General features: G+C 37.8%; 2 protein-coding genes across 2 annotated transcripts in view; both read right to left on the bottom strand.

Moving 5' to 3' along the window:
- Window positions 1-8,087, bottom strand: part of LOC135154217 (uncharacterized) — a 34,676-nt gene extending 26,589 nt beyond the window's left edge. Inside the window, exons 1-6 of the mRNA XM_064099581.1 lie at window positions 7,594-8,087; window positions 6,813-6,974; window positions 5,994-6,383; window positions 5,247-5,543; window positions 2,163-2,442; window positions 1,169-1,298 (exon numbers count right to left, since the gene is read on the bottom strand). Of these exons, the coding sequence (XP_063955651.1) occupies window positions 1,169-1,298; window positions 2,163-2,442; window positions 5,247-5,543; window positions 5,994-6,383; window positions 6,813-6,974; window positions 7,594-8,086 (1,752 nt within the window). The 5' untranslated portion in view covers window position 8,087. The remainder of the gene's footprint in view (window positions 1-1,168; window positions 1,299-2,162; window positions 2,443-5,246; window positions 5,544-5,993; window positions 6,384-6,812; window positions 6,975-7,593) is intronic.
- Window positions 8,088-8,479: 392 nt separating this feature from the next.
- The window catches only part of LOC129265193 (uncharacterized), a 112,837-nt gene continuing 100,597 nt past the window's right edge, over window positions 8,480-20,719 (bottom strand). Inside the window, exons 66-74 of the mRNA XM_064104079.1 lie at window positions 20,134-20,249; window positions 17,434-17,584; window positions 16,685-16,980; window positions 12,496-15,753; window positions 11,700-12,069; window positions 10,878-11,064; window positions 9,674-10,572; window positions 8,984-9,157; window positions 8,480-8,502 (exon numbers count right to left, since the gene is read on the bottom strand). Of these exons, the coding sequence (XP_063960149.1) occupies window positions 8,480-8,502; window positions 8,984-9,157; window positions 9,674-10,572; window positions 10,878-11,064; window positions 11,700-12,069; window positions 12,496-15,753; window positions 16,685-16,980; window positions 17,434-17,584; window positions 20,134-20,249 (5,474 nt within the window). The remainder of the gene's footprint in view (window positions 8,503-8,983; window positions 9,158-9,673; window positions 10,573-10,877; window positions 11,065-11,699; window positions 12,070-12,495; window positions 15,754-16,684; window positions 16,981-17,433; window positions 17,585-20,133; window positions 20,250-20,719) is intronic.

Raw genomic sequence — 20,719 nt, 5'->3', positions numbered from 1 at the left:
TTTAATATTCCATTTATTTGAGACTAATGCCAAGCAATGTCAACCATCTTTAGAGAACTGTAAATTATCTTCAATAGTTTATTTTTCAAGTGTAACAGATCAAATAAATCCAAAGCTAGTGTTGCAATTAAAGAAAATCCTAAAAGTTAAACCATGAAAACATAGTAAGACATGTATATTAGAATCAACATTGTGGGCGAAGAAGTAAACATACAAACTAAATATTTCTGACAGCTAATTGATGGGATTTGTTAATAAAACACAAATGCCTTAGTGGAAACTACACTGTATATCATATTTATGTTCTTTACTGTTACTTAAAGGAGAATGAAACTCTTGGAGCAAGTTAGGTTTTGTGAAAGCAGAAAAATCAAAGAATAAGATCAACAAAAGTTTGAGTAAAATAGGACTAGCAATAGAAGAGTTATGAGCATTTGAATGTCGAGATCACTAATGCTATGGAGATCCTCCCATTGGCAATGCGACCAAGATCTATGATGTCACAGATGAACAACTCTCCCCTTTTGGACACTGAAAATATACCCCAAAACATCTCTTTTTGCTCATTCTAATCATATGACAAACGAATCATCAATGATCTAATGTTGTGAAACATTTGTACTTGTCCTCTCATAAAGAGAACACCTCACCTTGTGATAGACGCTATAAAAGTGAGAATATAAGTGAAATAAGTACTAAAGTAATGAGGGAGTTGTACATCACAGATCTTGGTCACATTGCCTATGGGAGGATCTACATGGCATTAGTGATCTCAATATTCAAATGCTCATAACTTTCTTATTATTCATTCAATCTTCCTCAAACTTTCAACAATATGTTTCTTTGATTTTTCTCTTTGATATGGATTCAGCTGGTTTCAAGGGTTTCATTCTCCTTTAAAAACAAATAATTAAATATCATTTGTTCAATTCCATAATATATTGAATGTACATCAAGATCCCTTCATGAGGTGCCTTCCTGTAATAATTTCTGTTTCTTGTAAAAAGGCCATAGTATTATGCTCTTATATTATCATTGCTTTAACAGCTCATGGAAATAGGGAGTGGATGAACACAAAGATGAATTTTATGTGGAAGATTATTCTGCGGAATTTATTCTGTGAATTACTCTATGGAATTTAGAGAATTGCGTTGAGCACCAAACTTACAAGAGCTATCTCTTCATCCCGTGATGTGCATAGACGGACAGTGCTGTTGGCCTCTGAAGCAGTCTCTCTGAATTGACTGTTTGAAGGACTATAAGACAGGAACCATGTTGCTGATACCTTGTCATTGAACCTGAAAGGAGTGGCAAACAATAATTGATACATTATGAATAAATTATAGAGATAATAATAATAATACTAATAATAATGTCATAATTTACCCAGGGTAGCCACTTCAGTTCTGAAAACTGTTCTACCAGCGGACCCTGCTTAACATGATAATATTATTATTACCCCAGCTTTGGCACAGCTACCTTTCCGGGTACCCATTCACCTCAACTGAGTCAAGTACAGCACGGTGTGGATAAATTTCTTGCTGAAGGAAAACATGCCATGGCTAGGATTCAAACCTGCGACCCTGTTTGAAATGATCACCAAGTACCATAAACTTTTTATTTTCAGACTTACCGTCATAACTACTTAAACAAGAGCACAAATGATCATTAGTTATCATTTCATTCATCAATAAATACCTGAAAATAATCTGAAATAACCAGCATCATAAAATGAAATACAAAAAAAAAGAAAATTAATTTTCATTTTAATTCAGGTGACTATACATAACTCAATAAAAAATATTTTTCTGTAAGGATTATACTTATAAACATCATAATTTACACAGCATCAAGAAAGATTTGTGCAAGACGGTGACCTCAAGCAGGCAATATATAATAATCTCAAGCATTATTCCCACAACTAAGCAGATGTCTGTAGATGACACATGAGAAATGGTTATGAAAAAATGTAATCAACTTTCAAAATTTGTGGATATATTTGAGATAGCAAAAATTGTGCTTGGTAAAATTATTACCAAACCCTATTTAAAGGCAAAGTTAAAAAAAAACTATTCGGATGTGCGAAATGGACAAAAAATTAATACCTTTCAAAAACATTCAAAGACTGCACTTCATAATGAACCTAAGTGTTGTAGACTTACGTAATTCGTACGGAGCTGTAGTGGAGACCTGGTTTGAACTTGGTGGGTTGACCACCATAATCATCAAAATCAAAGTGATTGGCAGGACCAATTGGAAGGTACACATTGTGAGTATTCAGGTTCCTGTAACCAAACCAGGCAATTCCATCTGACGTTTCGTTTTGGGGCGTAAGGCACTGCAAGAATGGTTGGAGGGCTCCCTCTCCTCCTAACCCATCCATAGGGTCAGAATAGGTACCTTGGCCCTCTATACAACTGATGCTACAATCTCCAACATAGTCTTAGGTATAAAAAGACACATAGTCATCAGTCAACTTACTTACATGCATCATTAATCAAGCAGTATTAGGTGTTGGACTAAAACATTCAGTCTTCACAATGATAAAAGAGTCTCTTTCAGAGCTATGAATAACCTTCAGATTCACAAATTATTGAAAAATACAAAGAAAGGCTAAAGCATTTATCGATTCTGCAATAAAACATCATTTGGGAGTTTAAAAGGCAAAACAGAATGGAATGATTTTCATATACACATCAGGGTGCTACATAACTTTTTTGAAGCACTTGCCCAGTCGGGCAAGTAAATTTTCAAATAGTTGGAAAATGCTTGCCCGAATGTAGATTTCACTTGTCCGAAAAAATCCTTCAAAACAAAGTTTTATTGCTTCAAAACAAGTTATAGGCTTACGGTTTTACATTCCATACCATTGACGGCTTTTTAATATAATTTTCAACATGACTACTGATGTATACCTTGTAATTGTTTTATTTTTTTATATTAATTTTTATCTTCTACATCATGACAAAAAATATGGTTAATATGCTCTTTAATTAATTTCCTAATCTCATATATTTTCCATGTACTTTTTTAGGGGACTAAGACACAATAAAAAAGGGAAAATCACTGAAAATAACCAGAGAAAGAAACAAAATTAGGAGGGGGAGAGAATGAAAGAAAAAAAAAAGAAGACAGAAAGGAGGAAGAAATAAAGGAAGGAAGAAAGAAAAAGAAAAAAGAAAGAAGGAAAGAGAGAGAATGGCTGTGGGGAAGAGAAAGATGGAAAGAAAGAAAGAAAAAAAGAAAGAAGGGAAAGAAAGAAGGAAGGAAAGGAAGAAGTAAAGAAAAAAAATAGAGAAAGACTGAGGGGAAGAAAAAGAAAGGAAAGAAGGAAAGAAAGGAAGGACTAAAGAAAGAAAGAAAAAGGTAAAAGGAAAGAAAGGAAGAAAGAAAAGAGAAAAAGAAAAGGGGAAGAAAGGAAAAAGGAAAGAAAGAACAAGAGAAAGGAAAGAAAAATTAAGGAAGAAAGAAAGGAATGAAGGAAAGAAAGGAAGGACTAAAGAAAGAAAAAGAAAGAAAAAAAGGTAAAAGGAAAGAAAGAAAAGAGAAAAAGAAAAGGTGGAGAAAGGATGGATGGAAGGAAGGAAAGGGAAAGAAAGAACAAGAGAAAGGAAGAAAGAAAAGGTAAAAGGGTAGATGGAAGAAAGGAAAAAAAGAAAGGTAGAATGAACAGAAAGAAAGGAAGGAAGGAATGAAGGAAAGAGATGAAGGAAGGCAGAAAGAAAAAATAAGAAAAGAAAGGATGGATGGGAAAAAAAAGAAAGATCAAAAGAACGAGAGACAGAAATAAAGAAAATCAGAAAGAAAGAAGAAAAAAAGAAGGAAGCTGAAAGAAAGAATGAAAGAAAAAACGAAAGAAAAAAAGAAAGGAAGGAATGAAGGAAAGAAATTATAAAGAAAGAAAAGAAAAATAGGAATTAAAGAAAGAAAGGGATGAAGAAAGAAGGAAGAAAAAAGGAAGGGTAAAGAATGGATGGATGGAAGACAGTAACAAAGAAAGAATGAGGGGAAGGGGAAAAGAAGGATCAAAGAGGTAAACAAAGGATGGATGGAAGGAAGAAAGAAAGAAAAGAATGACAAAAAGAAAGACAGCTCGTAATAGAAATATGAACAAAAGAAGGATTGAAAGGAAGGAAATTTAAAGAAAGCAGAAGCAGAAGGATAAGCAGAAGGAAAGAAAAAAGAGAGGAAGAAAGCTCAAACTATCCAGTTATAAATAAAGAAGAAAAATTATCAATTTCTTTTTAGCTAAAAAAAAAATAGTTACGAGAGAAACCAATTCAAGTTTATCAACATACACACAAATGCATATGTGGAACTGTCAAACAATGTATTTCAGTGTGTGTGATACAGACGATATCATTCGAAACCCGATCATTTTGAAGCAATACAGAAGGGATGATTTCTTTTTTTACTGCTTACAAATGACAGAGTTGCCCCAATTTTTAGGAAATATGGACATTACAAGAGTTTCCATTGGTAAGAAATGTGAATTTTGACAGTTCTGTAGGAGATTTCTTCCAGTGCAAACTTCGTTCGTCGGTAGAAACTTAACTACATGCATATGGGCTGCGTGGACGTGGCCAGGCACTAGCTAGGTATGCTCGACTTGCATGCCATTGATTCTGTGTGTGATGGTGTGTGTGTGTATGTCTCTGAGCTGTGTGTCTCTTGCACAAAATAGCGCAAATTTTGCAATTCGAATCATGACTTACAAACTTTTTTGAAAGAAGAAAATGATATGGCTTTTTTGTCTCTATTTCTTTTCTATATTTTTCATGGTGAAATATGGGGAATCTTTCTAAAATACTATATCTATATGAGAATTTTGCTTGCCCGATTCGGGCAATTACTTTTTGTCTTTGTTTCAAAACACTTGCCCGACTCTAACTTTTACTTGCCCCGGGCAATCGGGCAAGCGCTTATGTCGCACCCTGCACATTACCATTAATAATAATTTAAAAGCTATTCATGTTTGTTTTCTGTTGAAGACCAATTATCATAACACAAAATGCTTCTTTCCAATAAATAGGAAATATTATTCCACCAAAGTTTTGAAACGGAAGGACTTTGCATCAGTTAATTTATTTCCATGCATCATTAATCAAGCAGTATTAGGTATTGGATTCACAATTCTTTCACACAGTATAAAATACATATTCCACCAAAGTTTTGAAACGAAAGGACTTTGCAAAACTAGGCAAAGAAAACCCCCAAAACTATGTGAAACAAGGCTTCCTCCATACTTCTTTCACACTGTTGGCAGTCTGGCAGAGCAAATCCATTCTTGCACTGGAGACAGCTCTGTCCACTCCAGTGGCCATGTTCATCATCATCATAGCACTGACATTCATCTCCTCCAGGATCGGAAGCATAGCCATGAAGACAGTAGATACTGCAGCTGGTGTTGTAACCGATGTATCCTTCAATGCAACGGTCGCAGGTGTCTCCGGTAAACCGAGGGCGGCATGTCTGACAAGCATCGCCATCAAAGCCATGTTGACAGATACAAAGGGGCGTATCATCTATCAATGTACAAGTTCCTAAATTGTACAAATAATACAATGTATGAATATAATAAATGTAGTTGTAATGACTGCTATGGTAACATTGCAATGTTATTAAATTTGTCTTGTCAGCACCATTCAGGATGTGTAAATGGATGGAAGGTCCACACATTGTTGGACTTAACTCAATGGCTTTATTAAGGGACAGCATATGATCTCAAAAGTATGCTCTGAATGAGAGACATGGTTCTCTATATATATTGTGAAATTCATATCCTTCTTTTTCCCTTGTTACTAATTCTCTGATTACTTTATGAAGCACCTTAAGCATCTAATCAAAGACAAAAAGTGCTATGCAAATCTAGCATAACATTGTCATTATTATCATCATTATCAATGTTATTAAAATCATTACTATCATCATCAATATCATTATAATTATCATAAACAATGCATGTAAATACAGCAAAAGAAGTTGTTTCTCACCAAAGCCTGAGCACTGAGGCTGTCCAGGACACACCAGTTCACTACAGTTTTCTGATGTAAATCCAGGATCACAGAGACAGAATGCTTCTCCATCTCTAAAGAGGCAAGAACCTCGATCTGAGCAATCTGGTTCTCCTGGACAATCAAACTCATTGCAAAGCTCCCCCTTAAAGAATGGGTCACATGCACAGCCTTCACTCTCCGAACAGCTCCCTCTGTTGTTGCATTCCACATCACAGCTCAACCCACCAAAGCAATGGTGACAGATGCAACGGTTAGGGTCTAATGGGTCTTGAGTTCCATTGATGCATGGGACCTCACAAGCTTCTCCTATCCATCCATTGTAGCAATCACATTGCGGTAATGGGTCATAAGATCCATTGCAGTAACCTAGAACAATAACGGTAAAATCCTTTAACAGCATGCTGTCCGAACTTTTCACAATAACTGAAACAAGAAAATCTTGTAGTACTGAATTTAACAACAAAAAGTTTATCATGATAAAGAGTATAGCATAATGATTCTTATTATTTGATAATAATTTGTTCCATTATATATTTGTTGCTGTGATAATGTAAAATCATCCCGACATGTACACCAAAAGGTCAACATCAAACAAAATGTGCTCTTTGGTGGCAAGGGTGGGGGGGGGGGGGGTGACCATGCACAAAATCAGATGTCCATTTTTATGTGTTTGTACATGTTTATTAAAAAAATTCAACAGTTTTTCCCAAGGTCTTGCAGCCCCTGCACACAAGCAAATAACAATAAAGAACAAAATAAGGCTTCTAGAGCTGATACAGGAATGATAAAAATTACCCCTTCCTCCGCAGTCAGGTTCTCCAATGCAATCAGGAACATTACAGCCTTGGTCCTTCCATCCTAACATACAGCTGCATTGTTGACGAAGAGCATCGCAGTAGCCATGTCCAGTGCAGTTGGTTCCATCACCTGGACAGCCACGGTAACTGCAATCAGTACCTGATACAGGGAAGAGCAAGAAAAAGAGAGAGAGAGAATTGTAACCTGGGAAGACTTTTATCAACATTTTATCTCATAACTCTTCTCGATTTTGAATGACGGAGAAGCACATTTCCAATGGTAACTGTTGAATAAAACAGGACTTGTCTGATAAAACGTCTGAAAAGTCCTTTCATGAAAATCTCCCCAGGAAACACAATTGTCATGGTAATGATAAAATACTGGATGCCTTCTTTAATTGATCATACATATGATAGCCAAGATGTGTCTACAAATTACAATGACAGAAGTTCGAATCCTCCTTTTGTCTTCCTTATGCATATTGCCATCAAATATTAAGCTTTCCTTGAAGACTGGTGAGTGAAAATAAAGAGCTTGAAACATGTGCAAATAACTGCTCCTAGATGTTAGATATATGTTCGCATGATCAACATTTTTCCATATCTATAACGAAAAATAATATAACCTATATCTCGAAAAGGATATCATAAGAATTAAATAAATGTGTTGAAGTAGCATTAATCTCAAACATCTTTGTCTCAAAATATGAACAAATTAGAAATGCATTTTTGTAATTGACCAGAGATTACACATATGAAAAAAAATAACAGGTCCTCACCCCACCATGCCTGATCACAATGACATGTGTCATCCATACATATGCCATGACCAGCACATTCCTGATCACAGAAGGGGCCAGAGGAACATGGATCGCATACACAGGTTTCATTGAAGACCGTACCATTCACACAGTCATACCCACAATCCAGTCCAAAGTGGTTCTCATCGCACTGGCACACCGGAATGCCACTGGAACCATCGCAGAAGCCGTATCCGTTGCAGTCGTTGATGCAGACAGGGAGTTCACATCCTTGTCCTAACCAGCTGCTCTCACACATGCACGTTCTGTCTGGTTGACAAACGCCATGCCCCGAGCATGGGCGGCCATCGCCATGGCAACTTGCTATTTCACAGAACTCTCCCCAATAGCTAGGTTGGCATTCACAGTGGCTGTTTCCCTCCTGGGTACAGAATCCTTGACCACTACAAAGGTCATGACAGCTAACTCCATGCCAGCAAGGGTCTGTACACTTACATACTCCACTGTCCATTGGAAACTGGATGCCATGGTCTGTGGACAAAAAAACATTCCAAAGTAAATGTATAATCAGAGTTCTGACTTCCACTAATAACCATGATAAAACAACTTAACATGTATAATATTTTGATGACATGCACAATTATCTCATTTGATTTTTCTCAATGGATTAAATAAAAATCGAAGTTGACTGATGAAACTTTCAGATTAATCATCAATTTGTTATCGATTCTTATTTGAAGGCAGTATATCACAAGCAATACAAGTATAAGAGGTTGACGTGATAACTCTGTTTCCTTATATATGCTTTTTACACACATGAAAATGTCCTTAACCCTGTGGTATGGGGTTAAGCTTAGCCCGCTTCCTTTTTACATAGCGTTTTTGCAAAGTGGGCGAACCCCAACTATAGTACAGGATTATTTGGCCCTGCAAAATAGCAGGGTTAGCAGAGCAATTGCGGTACTATGAGTGAAAGTCTGGGGTTAAGATCCCTAGTGTAAAAAGAAACCCGGCTAAGCCAAGGACATTGCTTGGTTTATGCCCTAGGGGCAACAAAGCCAGCACTGTTGTCCAATCAGAGTTAAGCACTCATGAATGGCTACCACTAGTTAGGGATTACTAAATTATGTTTGAGATAAACAACCATTTTCTTAGCCAGGGTTAAGCATAAAGTTTGTGAGAAGGAAAAAGTTTAGTACAGTGTTAAGGACAATACGAGGTTAGCGATAGTCTGGGGTTAAGAAAATCCTGTGAAAAAGCGTAGTAGACTAATTCTTTTTCCAGAACCCTGAAAGCATAATAAATTCATAAAATATCTCACAGCACTCTTAAGAAAATTGCATCTTTACTAAAGGAAAAAGTATTCATCTTGGTATATCACATTAGGGATAACTCTTCGTGAACATACCTGGACCACAGGGTACCTCACAAGCCTCGCCCATCCATCCTGTAGCACAGCTTCGACATTCAGGGACATCAAGCTCAGAGAAGCAAACTCCTCTATCATTACAGTCAGGATCTCCAGGACAGTCTGCTATCTCGCAACCAACACCAGTCCAACCCTGGTTGCACAAACACTCTCCTGCAGACAGATAAAAACAACTTGCATCAAAATAATTGGAATATTCCTCTTGCCATGCACCAATAAAAGTTATGAAATTCTGATTTTACGTTTTTATGCTGCCTTATGTTTTCTTCCATGTTTTCTTGTTCTGGAACTCCACACATTGCAGAGAAAGAATTCACTGGAATATTAACTTTTAATTTATTTGCATTATAGTCACACACTAATGCTATAATTATGTTACATAATGTTTGTTATACAGAGGCTAAATAATGTTTGTGAAAAAAAATCACGAGCAGAACATTCAAAAGGAAAATGGCTCCACAAAATTTTCTCCAATCTCACTTCACTTCATCAACTTCATAAGCCATGATAGTTTATGAGCGTTACTACGATTCGTATGACCTAGAAAACAAAGATTAATCAATTCAGGAAGGTCCCAGGTATACATGTAGGAGGTTAGGTGCACATATCTTTTGGAGTTGCCTTTCTGTATCTCCTGATATTAGATAAAAAATTAAAATATAAACACACCTTCGAGACATGATCCTCTTCCAGAGCAATCAAGGTCAAATACTCCAGGACAGCCTGGGATCTCACAGAATGCTCCCTTCCCAGCAGCATAAATGCAGTCACAGGTACCATTACTGGAGCACACACCAATACCAGAGCAACGGCTGTCACAACTTATTCCATGAAAGCAAGGCTGGCAATCACAGATGCCTGAATTAGGTGGGTTTTGGGTTCCGTTCACACAAGGAACCTCACATGCAGCTCCCATCCAACCAGCACTGCAGTTGATGCAACGAGGAGATGGATCCTCGGGATGACAGACACCACGGCCATTGCAGTCATCAGGTTCTCCAGGACAGTCTGGGATGTGGCATCCTATTCCTGTCCAACCAGGGTTGCACGAACAGGAGCGATCAGCAAGATTGCATTGTCCATGGTTGCTACAGTCTGTTCCTTCTCCTGGGCAACCTTGCCTGTCACAGACGTCTCCCCTCCATCCATCAAATCCACAATCACAGATCCCATTATCACATACATTGCTTTGATTGTTGCACAAAGAACTGCAATCCACGCCACTGTAACATGCTTCACATTCACAGACCCATGTCATGTTAAGCAAAGAGGGGTGTCCATGGAAGCATCTGAACTCACAAGCATGGCCCATGAAAGTATCCTCACAATGGCAAATAGGATTCTCCTCAGATGCAGGTAAAGGACAATCACCATGTCCAGAGCAATCTGGAGTTCCTGGACAATCTGGAATTTGGCATCCAATATCTTGCCAACCAGGATCACAGAGACACTCCCAGCTTCCAGTATTACATGATCCATGACCACTGCAGTCTGTTTTATTTCCTGGACAGCCATTTATCTGACAGTGGTCACCTCGGAAACCACTCTTAAAGTCACATATGCAAGTTCTAAAATACGAACACAGAAAATGCAATAAGTAAGAATTTATTAAAAAACAATTAAAGCAAAAACCACTTGTATATCACTAAATATCACAGAAATGTACCATATATTTCTTAGTTAAACATACATATAACATAATCAAGTTGGCAAATGAACACATATACCTATGGGTTAACTAATTCCCACTTTCTCAATTCCGGGACCACTATATTCCTATACTCAAGTAGGTTTAGGTTTTATGCCTACACAAAACACCAGAGACACCCCCCATATCCAGTATTTTCATTAGTTTAAAATATACAGTTCCTACCCGTCATTACACTGGCCATTGCCACTGCATATCTCTGTACAGCCAAGCCCTGTGTAGCATGGGTCACAGACACATCGTGATCCATCAATATTCTTGCCATGGACACAGGAGATGCTGCAAGCTTCACCAGTCCATTCTTCATCGCAGGAACATCGCCTTGGCTGTCTATTCTCACATACACCGTTTCCTGTAAAGGGACATTAATGCAACATTTTTAAACATGGCAAACATTGCATTTGGAGACTTTGAAAACACACTAAAGAGAAAGTAAATAGAAAATAAGTTTATTTTGGCAATTTTATTAGAGCAGGTGGGAGGAATTGACTTTAAATCTTGCGCACCCTTTGAATAAAAAAGATAAAATTATGTTACATTATATTGCGATTTGAATAGTATAATATTAGGCCTGATCATAAATTAATTATGGAAGCTGCATATGGCATGTGACTAATTTTCTAGAGTTGTCATTGATTTAATCAATCTCAATCATGGAAATCCATCAATGAGATAATTCTTCATAGTTATAGTACACTATGTCCCTTTGAAAACAAAGAGCACTCTGATTTGAAAAGACAAAGACACATGCACGAGTATTAAACACAATCAGAAAGCAGGTCTCCCTGGTTTTCTATAGTTGTAATTGAATGGATTAATAATAGTCATTTGTACGACAGGACCCTGGTTTCTCAAATACAAAGAAATGATTTCCTGTTAAGGTAAATTAAATCTAATTCAGAAGCCCCTGAAAATCAAGCAATCAAGCATTTAGCGAAGAACAGTTACACTCCAATATCAAAAGGTTATCAAGAGTTTGTAACGTACCAGAGCAGCTGGGAACTCCTGGGCAATCCGGCTCATTGCAGTCCTCTCCAGTCCAGCCCGGGTAACAGGTGCATTCTTGGCTGTCAACGTTGCAGGATCCCTGACCGTTGCAGGAACCATCATCTCCAGGGCATCCTCTGAACTCACAAAGTGGTCCCAGAAAAGACTGAATTCCAAGAATAGACTGAAGTGCATTGCTGGAGCAATCGCACTCGCCAGATCTACAAATTCCATTGCCAGAGCACTCAACGTTACACTCAAATCCAGTATAGCATTTGTCACATTTGCAAGTGTGCTCATCCTGCACCTCACCTTCCATGCAAAAGAAATCACAATCACTTCCAAAGAAGCCGTTTTCACAAATGCAGATCTGGGTAGGGTAAGAGGTTATGCAAATGATAAAAGAAACAAAGTGATTAGATCTATGAATGCAAAATACAATGAATTAGGGCAAAGTATTTTTTTTACTCTCTTTAGATAAAATATCAGAGATTTAATTAAGAAATTCTGTTCTTTTTGTTAATTATAGCGATCAATTATCATCCATTATGTGTAATATATTTTAATGCCAAACTCTTATTTCTTTGCATAAACCTGTAATTAAATGAAGATCAAATTGTGTGATTCATAATACATGCACACAAGATAACTAATCCTTATTCTTTCCTGCGCTTGATATTCAAATGATTCAGTTAAATATCTCTTTCATTTTCCACTCATGTCATGCTATCTTTTATGACCAAGGACTCTACATGTATGTAAAACTCTCATGCTAGGAAAACAAATATCTACTTACTGGTTGAGAATCGGATGGTACTGCACATTCACCATGCCCATTGCAGTCAGGTTCTCCTGGACAGTCTGGCACATCACATCCCTCTCCAATCCAGCCTGGGTAGCAGAAGCACTGCCCAACACCTGTATTACAGTCACCATGTCCAGTACAGTCTTCCCCATCACCAGGACAGCCTGGCACATTACAGAGATCTCCTCGCCATCTTGTGATGCAAGAGCATTGGAGAAGTCCACTCTCAGGGTTGGTGAGGCATTGGCCGTTTCCGGAACATTCAGCATTACACCCCATACCTGCAAAACAGGCATCACATATGCAGTTTCCACTGTTGACTGGTTGTTCAGTGCCATTTTGACAAAGTTGGTTGCAGTCCCTTCCTATGTAAGGCCAATGGCAGTTAATACAACGTGGTGTTTCAAAGTTATCACTGCATTCACCACGTCCAAAGCAATCAGGATCTCCAGGACAGTCCAGAAATTCACAGCCATTTCCTCTGTATCCACTCACACAACTACAAATATGAGAAGCTGCATTGCATTCACCCCTATCTGTGCAGGATGAGCCATTGCCGTAACAGCCTGGTTCATCGCAAAGAGTTCCCCACCATGTAGGATCACACAGGCATTGCTCACCAACAATTATTCCATGTAAAGAACATTCTGCATCACATCCAACACCAGTATAGAGTGATTCACACTGGCAAATGCCACTGTTTGGAGGATCTTGAGTTCCGTGGACACAGGGCTCTTCACAGGAAAGTCCCATAAAGCCTGGCTGACAGTCAAGACACCTTGGTGGATCAAATGTGCTGTTGCAGGTACCTTTACCATTGCAGTCTGGTTCTCCAGGGCAATCAGCAATGTTGCAGCCATCTCCAATCCAGCCAGGATCACAAGTACAGACATGTTGTGAGCTGTCACATTCTCCATGGCCGCTACAATCAATACCATCACCCGGACAACCAGGGTAGTCACAGAATATTCCGCGCCAGACTTCATCACATACACACTCTCCATCAATGATTGAACCATGACCAGAGCACTCTGAATCACAACTCGTGCCTACCCATCCTGGCTCACAAACACATATCCCACTGTCCATTGGTTGCTGCTGACCATTGATGCAACGTTCATTGCAATCACGTCCCATAAAACCAGTGGAGCAGTTTCTGCATTCAGGCGGATCGAATGTTGCATTGCAGAAGCCTCGTTCATAGCAGTCTGGTTCACCAGGGCAGTCAGGTATGTGGCAGCCAACACCAGACCAGCCAGGATCACAGGTACATTCATGAACTGCACTATTGCAATCACCATGACCAGAGCAATCTTCTCCAATTCCAGGGCACCCAGGGACCTCACAGAGATCACCTCTCCATCCAGTTAGAGGATCACATTGACATATTTCTGTTGTATCGTCGCACAAGCCAAAACCTGAACACAAGACGTTGCATCCTGATCCTACCCAGCAGGGATCACACTCGCATGAGTATTCTCCATTTAGAACAACCACACTCCCATGGAGGCATTCATGTTCACATGCGAGACCCATCCATCCATGGAAGCATGTACATTGTGGGGGATTACTCAGAGCTGTGCAGTTTCCATTACTGTTGCAATCTGGATCTCCTGGGCAGTCTGGAGAGCAGCAGTCATTACCCCACCATCCAGGATTGCAATAACACTGATGAATTGCAGAATTGCAAACTCCATGTCCACAACAATTATCGTCACCTGGACATCCAGCAATGGAGCAGTGCTCACCGCTCCAACCCACTTCACAGGAACAAACCCCATTATCACATGATCCATGGTCCGAGCACACAATTTCACAGTATTCCCCAACATGGCAGCTATTGCAATCACAAGTACCGAGGAGAGAACATGTACCAGCATCACTGCATTCTTGTGAGCAATCTTCCCCATGGAAACAATCCTGACATAGGCATTCCCCAAATACTGAGCATTCACCATGTCCGTTACAGGTGTCATTTCTGGTGCATTCATGCTCACATCGATATCCAACATATCCCACTTCACAGATGCAGTCACCAGAATCGGTACATAGACCATGCCCATTGCAGGTCAAGCTTGATGAACATGGTACGTGGCACCAGGTACCAACATATCCATCACCACAGGTACATTCTTCTGTTGTTGTGTTCCATATACCATGATTACTGCACAGAGAAGAGATTGGGCAATTGCAAAGCAAAGGATCTGAACAGAGCGTTCCAGAGCCAGCACTTGGTCCATCCACCACACGTCTTCCAGACAAAATGGGATATAGGCCTGGGGAAAATGTCCTTATACGGCCCCCTCCTCCTCCACCACCATATCTTATATGGTCAAGGTTATAACACCGTGCTGAAGATCCACTCCCGCCTGAAGCCGACAGAACACCCCATCCTTCAAAGACATCACTATCAAGCCAGATAGACCCCCCACTGCCACCTCCAGATGTATATGCTCCATTATTTCCATCCATCCTTATATCACCTTCTACATGAGACAGAATTGAGATGAATTTGACAGCAGCTCCACCACTTCCACCGACATGACCGCCAGTGCATCCTGAACCACCTCCACTTCCTGAACTGACTGGCAGGCAAGCTTCACCATATGTCTCACTGCCATGAACACAACCTATCCTATTCCCCATACCGCCATGCCCAGCTCCACTGCCAGCATTGCCGCATCTGTAACCTCGCCCAGGGCCACTTTCTTGCAGGTAGCCTAACCCTGATCCATCAACACTTCCGGACAGTTCTACTTTAAGGCATTTGGTATATCCTGCAATACTTTTCTCTACACGTGCAACTCCTCCGTATTCCACTTCCAGAATCCCAGTAAGAAACAGACGAACCCCGCTTTCATCCTGAGTGCTGTAGGTGTTGCTCCTGACATGAAAGGTTCCAGTATTACGCACATGGATACTGGTAAGACGGTATTGACCCAGCTCTGTTGAGGTCATTGAGCAGTTTGAGCAAACTGAATAGCCAGAGTTGTAGATGTTAATGGTTCCAGAGACAACAAGCTCTTGTAATCCAAATATACCACCCTGTATTGAGAGAGTATCAGGAACTTCAAGGTTACTTGGCACAATGAAGATTCCTCTCGGTTGTATGGATATGGCTTCGGTCGGTCTTGATCTGCTGACAGCAGGAGAAAGCTGTATCTCGGTATGATCTTTTACAATCAATTCTCCTGTCCCATCGCCCTTTAGGGAATGAATAGTTCCATAGCCTATTGACCCTTCTGACCCCTGAAAAAAAGAAACATTACAATCAATAAATTTCCTGCACTCAATATTCTCTATACAGACATACTACTACATGATACAATCCCTCTTTTTTCTCTGATATCATCCATTCTTCAATGTATTTGATAAAAGAAACAATACATCTGCTTTCCATGATAAAAACTACTGAATCAGGCCTAGACATATACAGTCTTCTGATCTAAAATGTTACAAGCATCCAGATACATCTGACACAAAGTAGAACAAAAATAACTTGCAGTTAAAGATTGAATATTCATTCTTCTTATCATTATTGTTATCCCTAGTAGTTTTTTGCTGCGAGAAAATATATTTTTTCCTTATTTTCTCTCTATTTTTAGTAAAACGGGACTATTTTTTAAACTATTTTTACAAATGAAATAGAAAGAAAATAGTCTATCTTTTCCCTATTTTTTACTCAGACTATTTTTTTGTTATTTTTACAGGTGAAATAGAGAAAATAGGCTATTTTATTTCTGTTTTTAAAGCGCATACTATTTTTTAAACTATTTTTATTGTATTTCTTTTATATTTTTTACATATTTTTACACTATTTTGTGTGGGGGAAAAATAGCATAAAAATATATTTCATGTTTTATTTTTTGGCTATTTTTTCTTCTATTTTTTTTAACTATCTTATTTTGACTAGGGTATCATTTGCCCACAAGAGATACATGGTGTACTGTGAAAACCACTACACTCTACTTCTTTGCCATGAAAACCTTCAGAAGTTACATTGTTATTATCATTATATTTATTTTGTTATCTAAATTGCATGACTCCATGAATGAAGGCTGAAAACAACTTAGATACATTAGTCTACAAAATTCCTCAAGAAAGGAGATTTCTCAAACTTTTCTCTTGGCAAATCCACAGTTCTTAAGTACCTGAATGACAACACCCAATAGCAGCCTACCTTTATGTTGAGCTTTGCCCCTCGTAGGAGAATAACAGTGTCAAACTCATAGTGAACAGCTCCAGCAAGTGTCACTGTATTTGCACTGAGTGAGTGACCATTGCCATCTAACACCAGCTCCTTCCATAGGTGGCCATCCTGCTCATACTGCCTGTAGACAGTACCTGGCCCTCCAGAAACTCTAGAATGTGACCCTGCACCACCAAGGGCTTGAACAGTGCCTTGAAACCTGTAAGGCTCATTGATGTATAAAGCCATACGTCCTCCGCTTCCACCCCCATATCGGGTTGATGATCCTACAAAAAAAAATAGATGGCCATCAAGTTTTATTTAATGTTGAAATATATAATAATACATAACATCAATATAGCAAACTAATAATCATATATAGGCCTACATGTACACTTTCCATCTTTAATAAACACTTCAAAAGAAAATAATAAATCAAAAATCTACTCTCAATCCACAAATCATTATGCAAAAAGTATATTTCATCCTGAGAGAATTACATATGTTTATAAAAGTAAAAAGAGGGTTAAGCTAATGAATTTTAAAATATTGCCTTAAATTGATATAACGATACTAAGAGAGACAAAAATTTCCAAAATTCAATTGATACTGTTCAGGTTTCCATGATATTTGAGTAATGGCAAGGAAAGTATCACACTAGTTTCAAAGTTCCAAGTTGCAATTGGTTTCTACTAATATCATAATAAATCTATTCAGTTGGCTTAAAAAAACATTCTCACCACTGTGTCCACTTGCACCATTTGCAACGACCTCTCCATGACCTCTGAAGGTATTAGTCTTGATTACCAGACTTCCACCACTTCCCCCACTTTTATAAGTAGCAGTAGGATCATGGGCATTAACAGATATAATGCCATCACAGATCATTTTCTACAAAACAAAGATTCGATACAATTCAATGATATTTCAATCATAATAAACAATGTAGTTTCATTCTTTGAATCAGTTGCCACACATGCAGTTTTCCACAAAAAAAAAATTCCATATTCATAATTCTTCACATCATGTGATATTATCTAGGATTACACCCTTTTACTTTCATATGCATTTGAACAATATCACTATACGTTAACCATCTTGCTTTTTTGTTTATTATAAAGTTACTAATTACTTCTAACATATATTTTAGAACTTGTAATTTGACGTGTCCAAAGGACACAGATGCCCCCGCTTAACGCGATCAGAAATTCATTCAATATGATTGAACTTAATATTGTGCAGAAACCAATATGCATATATATAATGAACAAATTTAGAACTTTGAATTAACTTGCATATATAATGAGTTGTGACCTTTGACCTGTGTACTCCGAATTCGAACTTAGCCTGTATTTTGGTGTCATCTACATGTACCTACATACCCCAATTTTTTTAATCTGTCGAATATTTCACAAGTTATCTTGTGGAAACCAACTCGCATATTTAATGAGCTGTGAACTTTGACCTGCGGACTCCGAATTCGAACTTAGCCTGTATTTTGGTGTCATCTACCTACACACCAAATTTTTTTTTAAATCTGTTGAATATTTCATAAGTTATCATGTGGAAACCATCTTGCATATTTAATGAGCTGTGACCTTTGACCTGCGGACTCCAAATTTGAACTTCACCTATATTTTGGTGTTATTTACCTACACACCAAAATTTTTAAAAATCTGTTGAATATTTCATACTGTAAGTTATCATGCGGAAACCAACTCGCATATTTAATGAGCTGTGACCTTTGACCTGCAGAATCCAAATTCGATCTAAGCCTGTATTTTGGTGTCATCTAACTACAAACCCAAAATTGTTAAAATCCATTAAATATTTGTTGAGTTATTGCACGGAAACCAACTCGCATATTTTATGAGCTGTGACCTTTGACCTGCGGATTCCGAATTCAAACGTAACCTGTATTTTGGTGTCATCTATCTACACACCAAATTTTTTTTAATCTGTTGAATATTTCATAATGAATATTTCATACATGTAAGTTATCATGGGGAAACCAACTTGCATATTCAATGAGCTGTGACCTTTGACCTGAAGACTCCAAATTCAGACTTAGCCTGTATTTTGGTGTCATCTACCAACACATCCAAAATTTTTAAAATCCATTAGATATTTGTTGAGTTATTGCATGGAAACCAACTCGCATATTTAATGAGCTGGACCTTTGATCTGCGGACTCCGAATTGGAACTTAGCCTGTATTTTGGTGTCATCTACCTACACATTAATTTTTTTTTAGATCCATTTAATATTTTTTAGTTATTGCGCGGAAACCAAGCGGGGGGACGGATGGACGGACAAACGGACAGGGGCAACGCTTAATGACCCTCCGGATTTTGTCTGCGGGGACATAAAAATAGTATTTGATGGTGTTCTTCTTTTTTGTTTGTATCTATAGTGCGAACTTTTCCGTATGTTGATTCATTTAATCCTGTTTGGTTACCACTGACTGGCTTAAGAACTGCTGGTTTTGATTGAAAAATGTACATACTTTTTAAATCACAATATTAATAATACTAATATCAATAATAATAGTAATAATAACAATGATAACAATAATAATCATAATAATAATCAGAATGATGATAAAATTATAATGAGAGCATGAACAAAAAATGAAAATGATGTTACCTAAGAAATCTTTATCAGCTAGGTAAAATAAAAATTTAAGGACATAACTTGTCAAATGTTTGGTTTGGAGTGTAGCATTGTATGGATCTTAAACTTGGATAATCAGAAAGTCAGAAGAAAAGATGCTTGAAATCTTAGTAATATGGCTAGATGATGAGCAACATGATTTTTACGAGAGTGAGAATCTTCGGGAAACCATTAAAAGATGGAAGAGAAACAGGTTTGGACATACAGTTGGAAGACAAAACATGCAGCAAGCCTAAATTGAGGCATATATCCATTGCAAGATGGGGAGGAGGCAGACTAATATGTCAAGCTATTATGATGATGATGAGATAGTTTCTGAGTTGTAGAATTGTTGGAGGAGATATTAACTACAGAATCTGGGCCCCGTCTTACAAAGAGTTGTGATTGATCCGATCAATCGCAACTATGGAAAGCCAGCAAAATCAACATTTTTTATGCATGTTTGTTAAAAATATTTTCTAACCATGATATATATTCATGCATTCATTGTTTTCTTGAAAATGTTTTGTCCTTCTCTTTGCTTACAAAAGACATTGTGCAAATTTCCTGTAGAAAAAATTATGACATTGATGGATTTCCATAGAGTTACATGTACGATTGATCGGATCAATTGTAACTCTCTGTAAGATGGGGCCCAGAATTTGAAAATACCGAGTGCGAATGATATATTTGCCCCAAAAAGAAATCTACTTCAATAAACAGGTATATAATATCCTGGGATCTTCTTTGTCTCTTTCAAACATCAGAAGTAAAAGTTTTAAGACTTACCCCACCAATGTTTAGAAGGATAACGCCACCTCCTTTGCTCACCCCACTTCCCCTACTCCCGGACAAACTGGGGTTGAACAAATCACCATATGCTGATCCGCCACCATTATTACCACCTTGAAACAGAAATGAATTTATCACATATATGAATATATAAATCGATGTGATATCATAATAGAGCAGTTGATAACATTTTATATGTGATTTACATTTCATCATTCTGTAAAAAGTTCTATCTAAATTGTTAGAAATGGATTGAGGATCAACAGAGAATTGTGTATGAAAGCTTTGGAATCATGATCCTGATTCTATTTCTTACAGAATATGCATTACATACATAATGGGTGACAAGCATGCAGCCTATGAAACTAAATTTAGAACTAAACTTATATGATGTGAGCAAGAGAAATTATATCAATAATCATCAATTTAGATATTGTTGCCATCAATTGTAGCCTCCATTAAATAAGTGATGCAAGTTGCCTGCAATTTGACACATAAAGATAGAAAAGTCATGGTGCAACATTGTCTCATAGTATAGTATCTATGGCAATGAATTTGGTTTTTTTTCTGGTTTATCACCATA

This window comes from Lytechinus pictus, chromosome 1, assembly GCF_037042905.1.
Source record: "Lytechinus pictus isolate F3 Inbred chromosome 1, Lp3.0, whole genome shotgun sequence".
Classification (NCBI taxonomy): Eukaryota; Metazoa; Echinodermata; class Echinoidea; order Temnopleuroida; family Toxopneustidae; genus Lytechinus; species Lytechinus pictus.
This window is presented reverse-complemented; position numbering and strand designations above follow the sequence as displayed.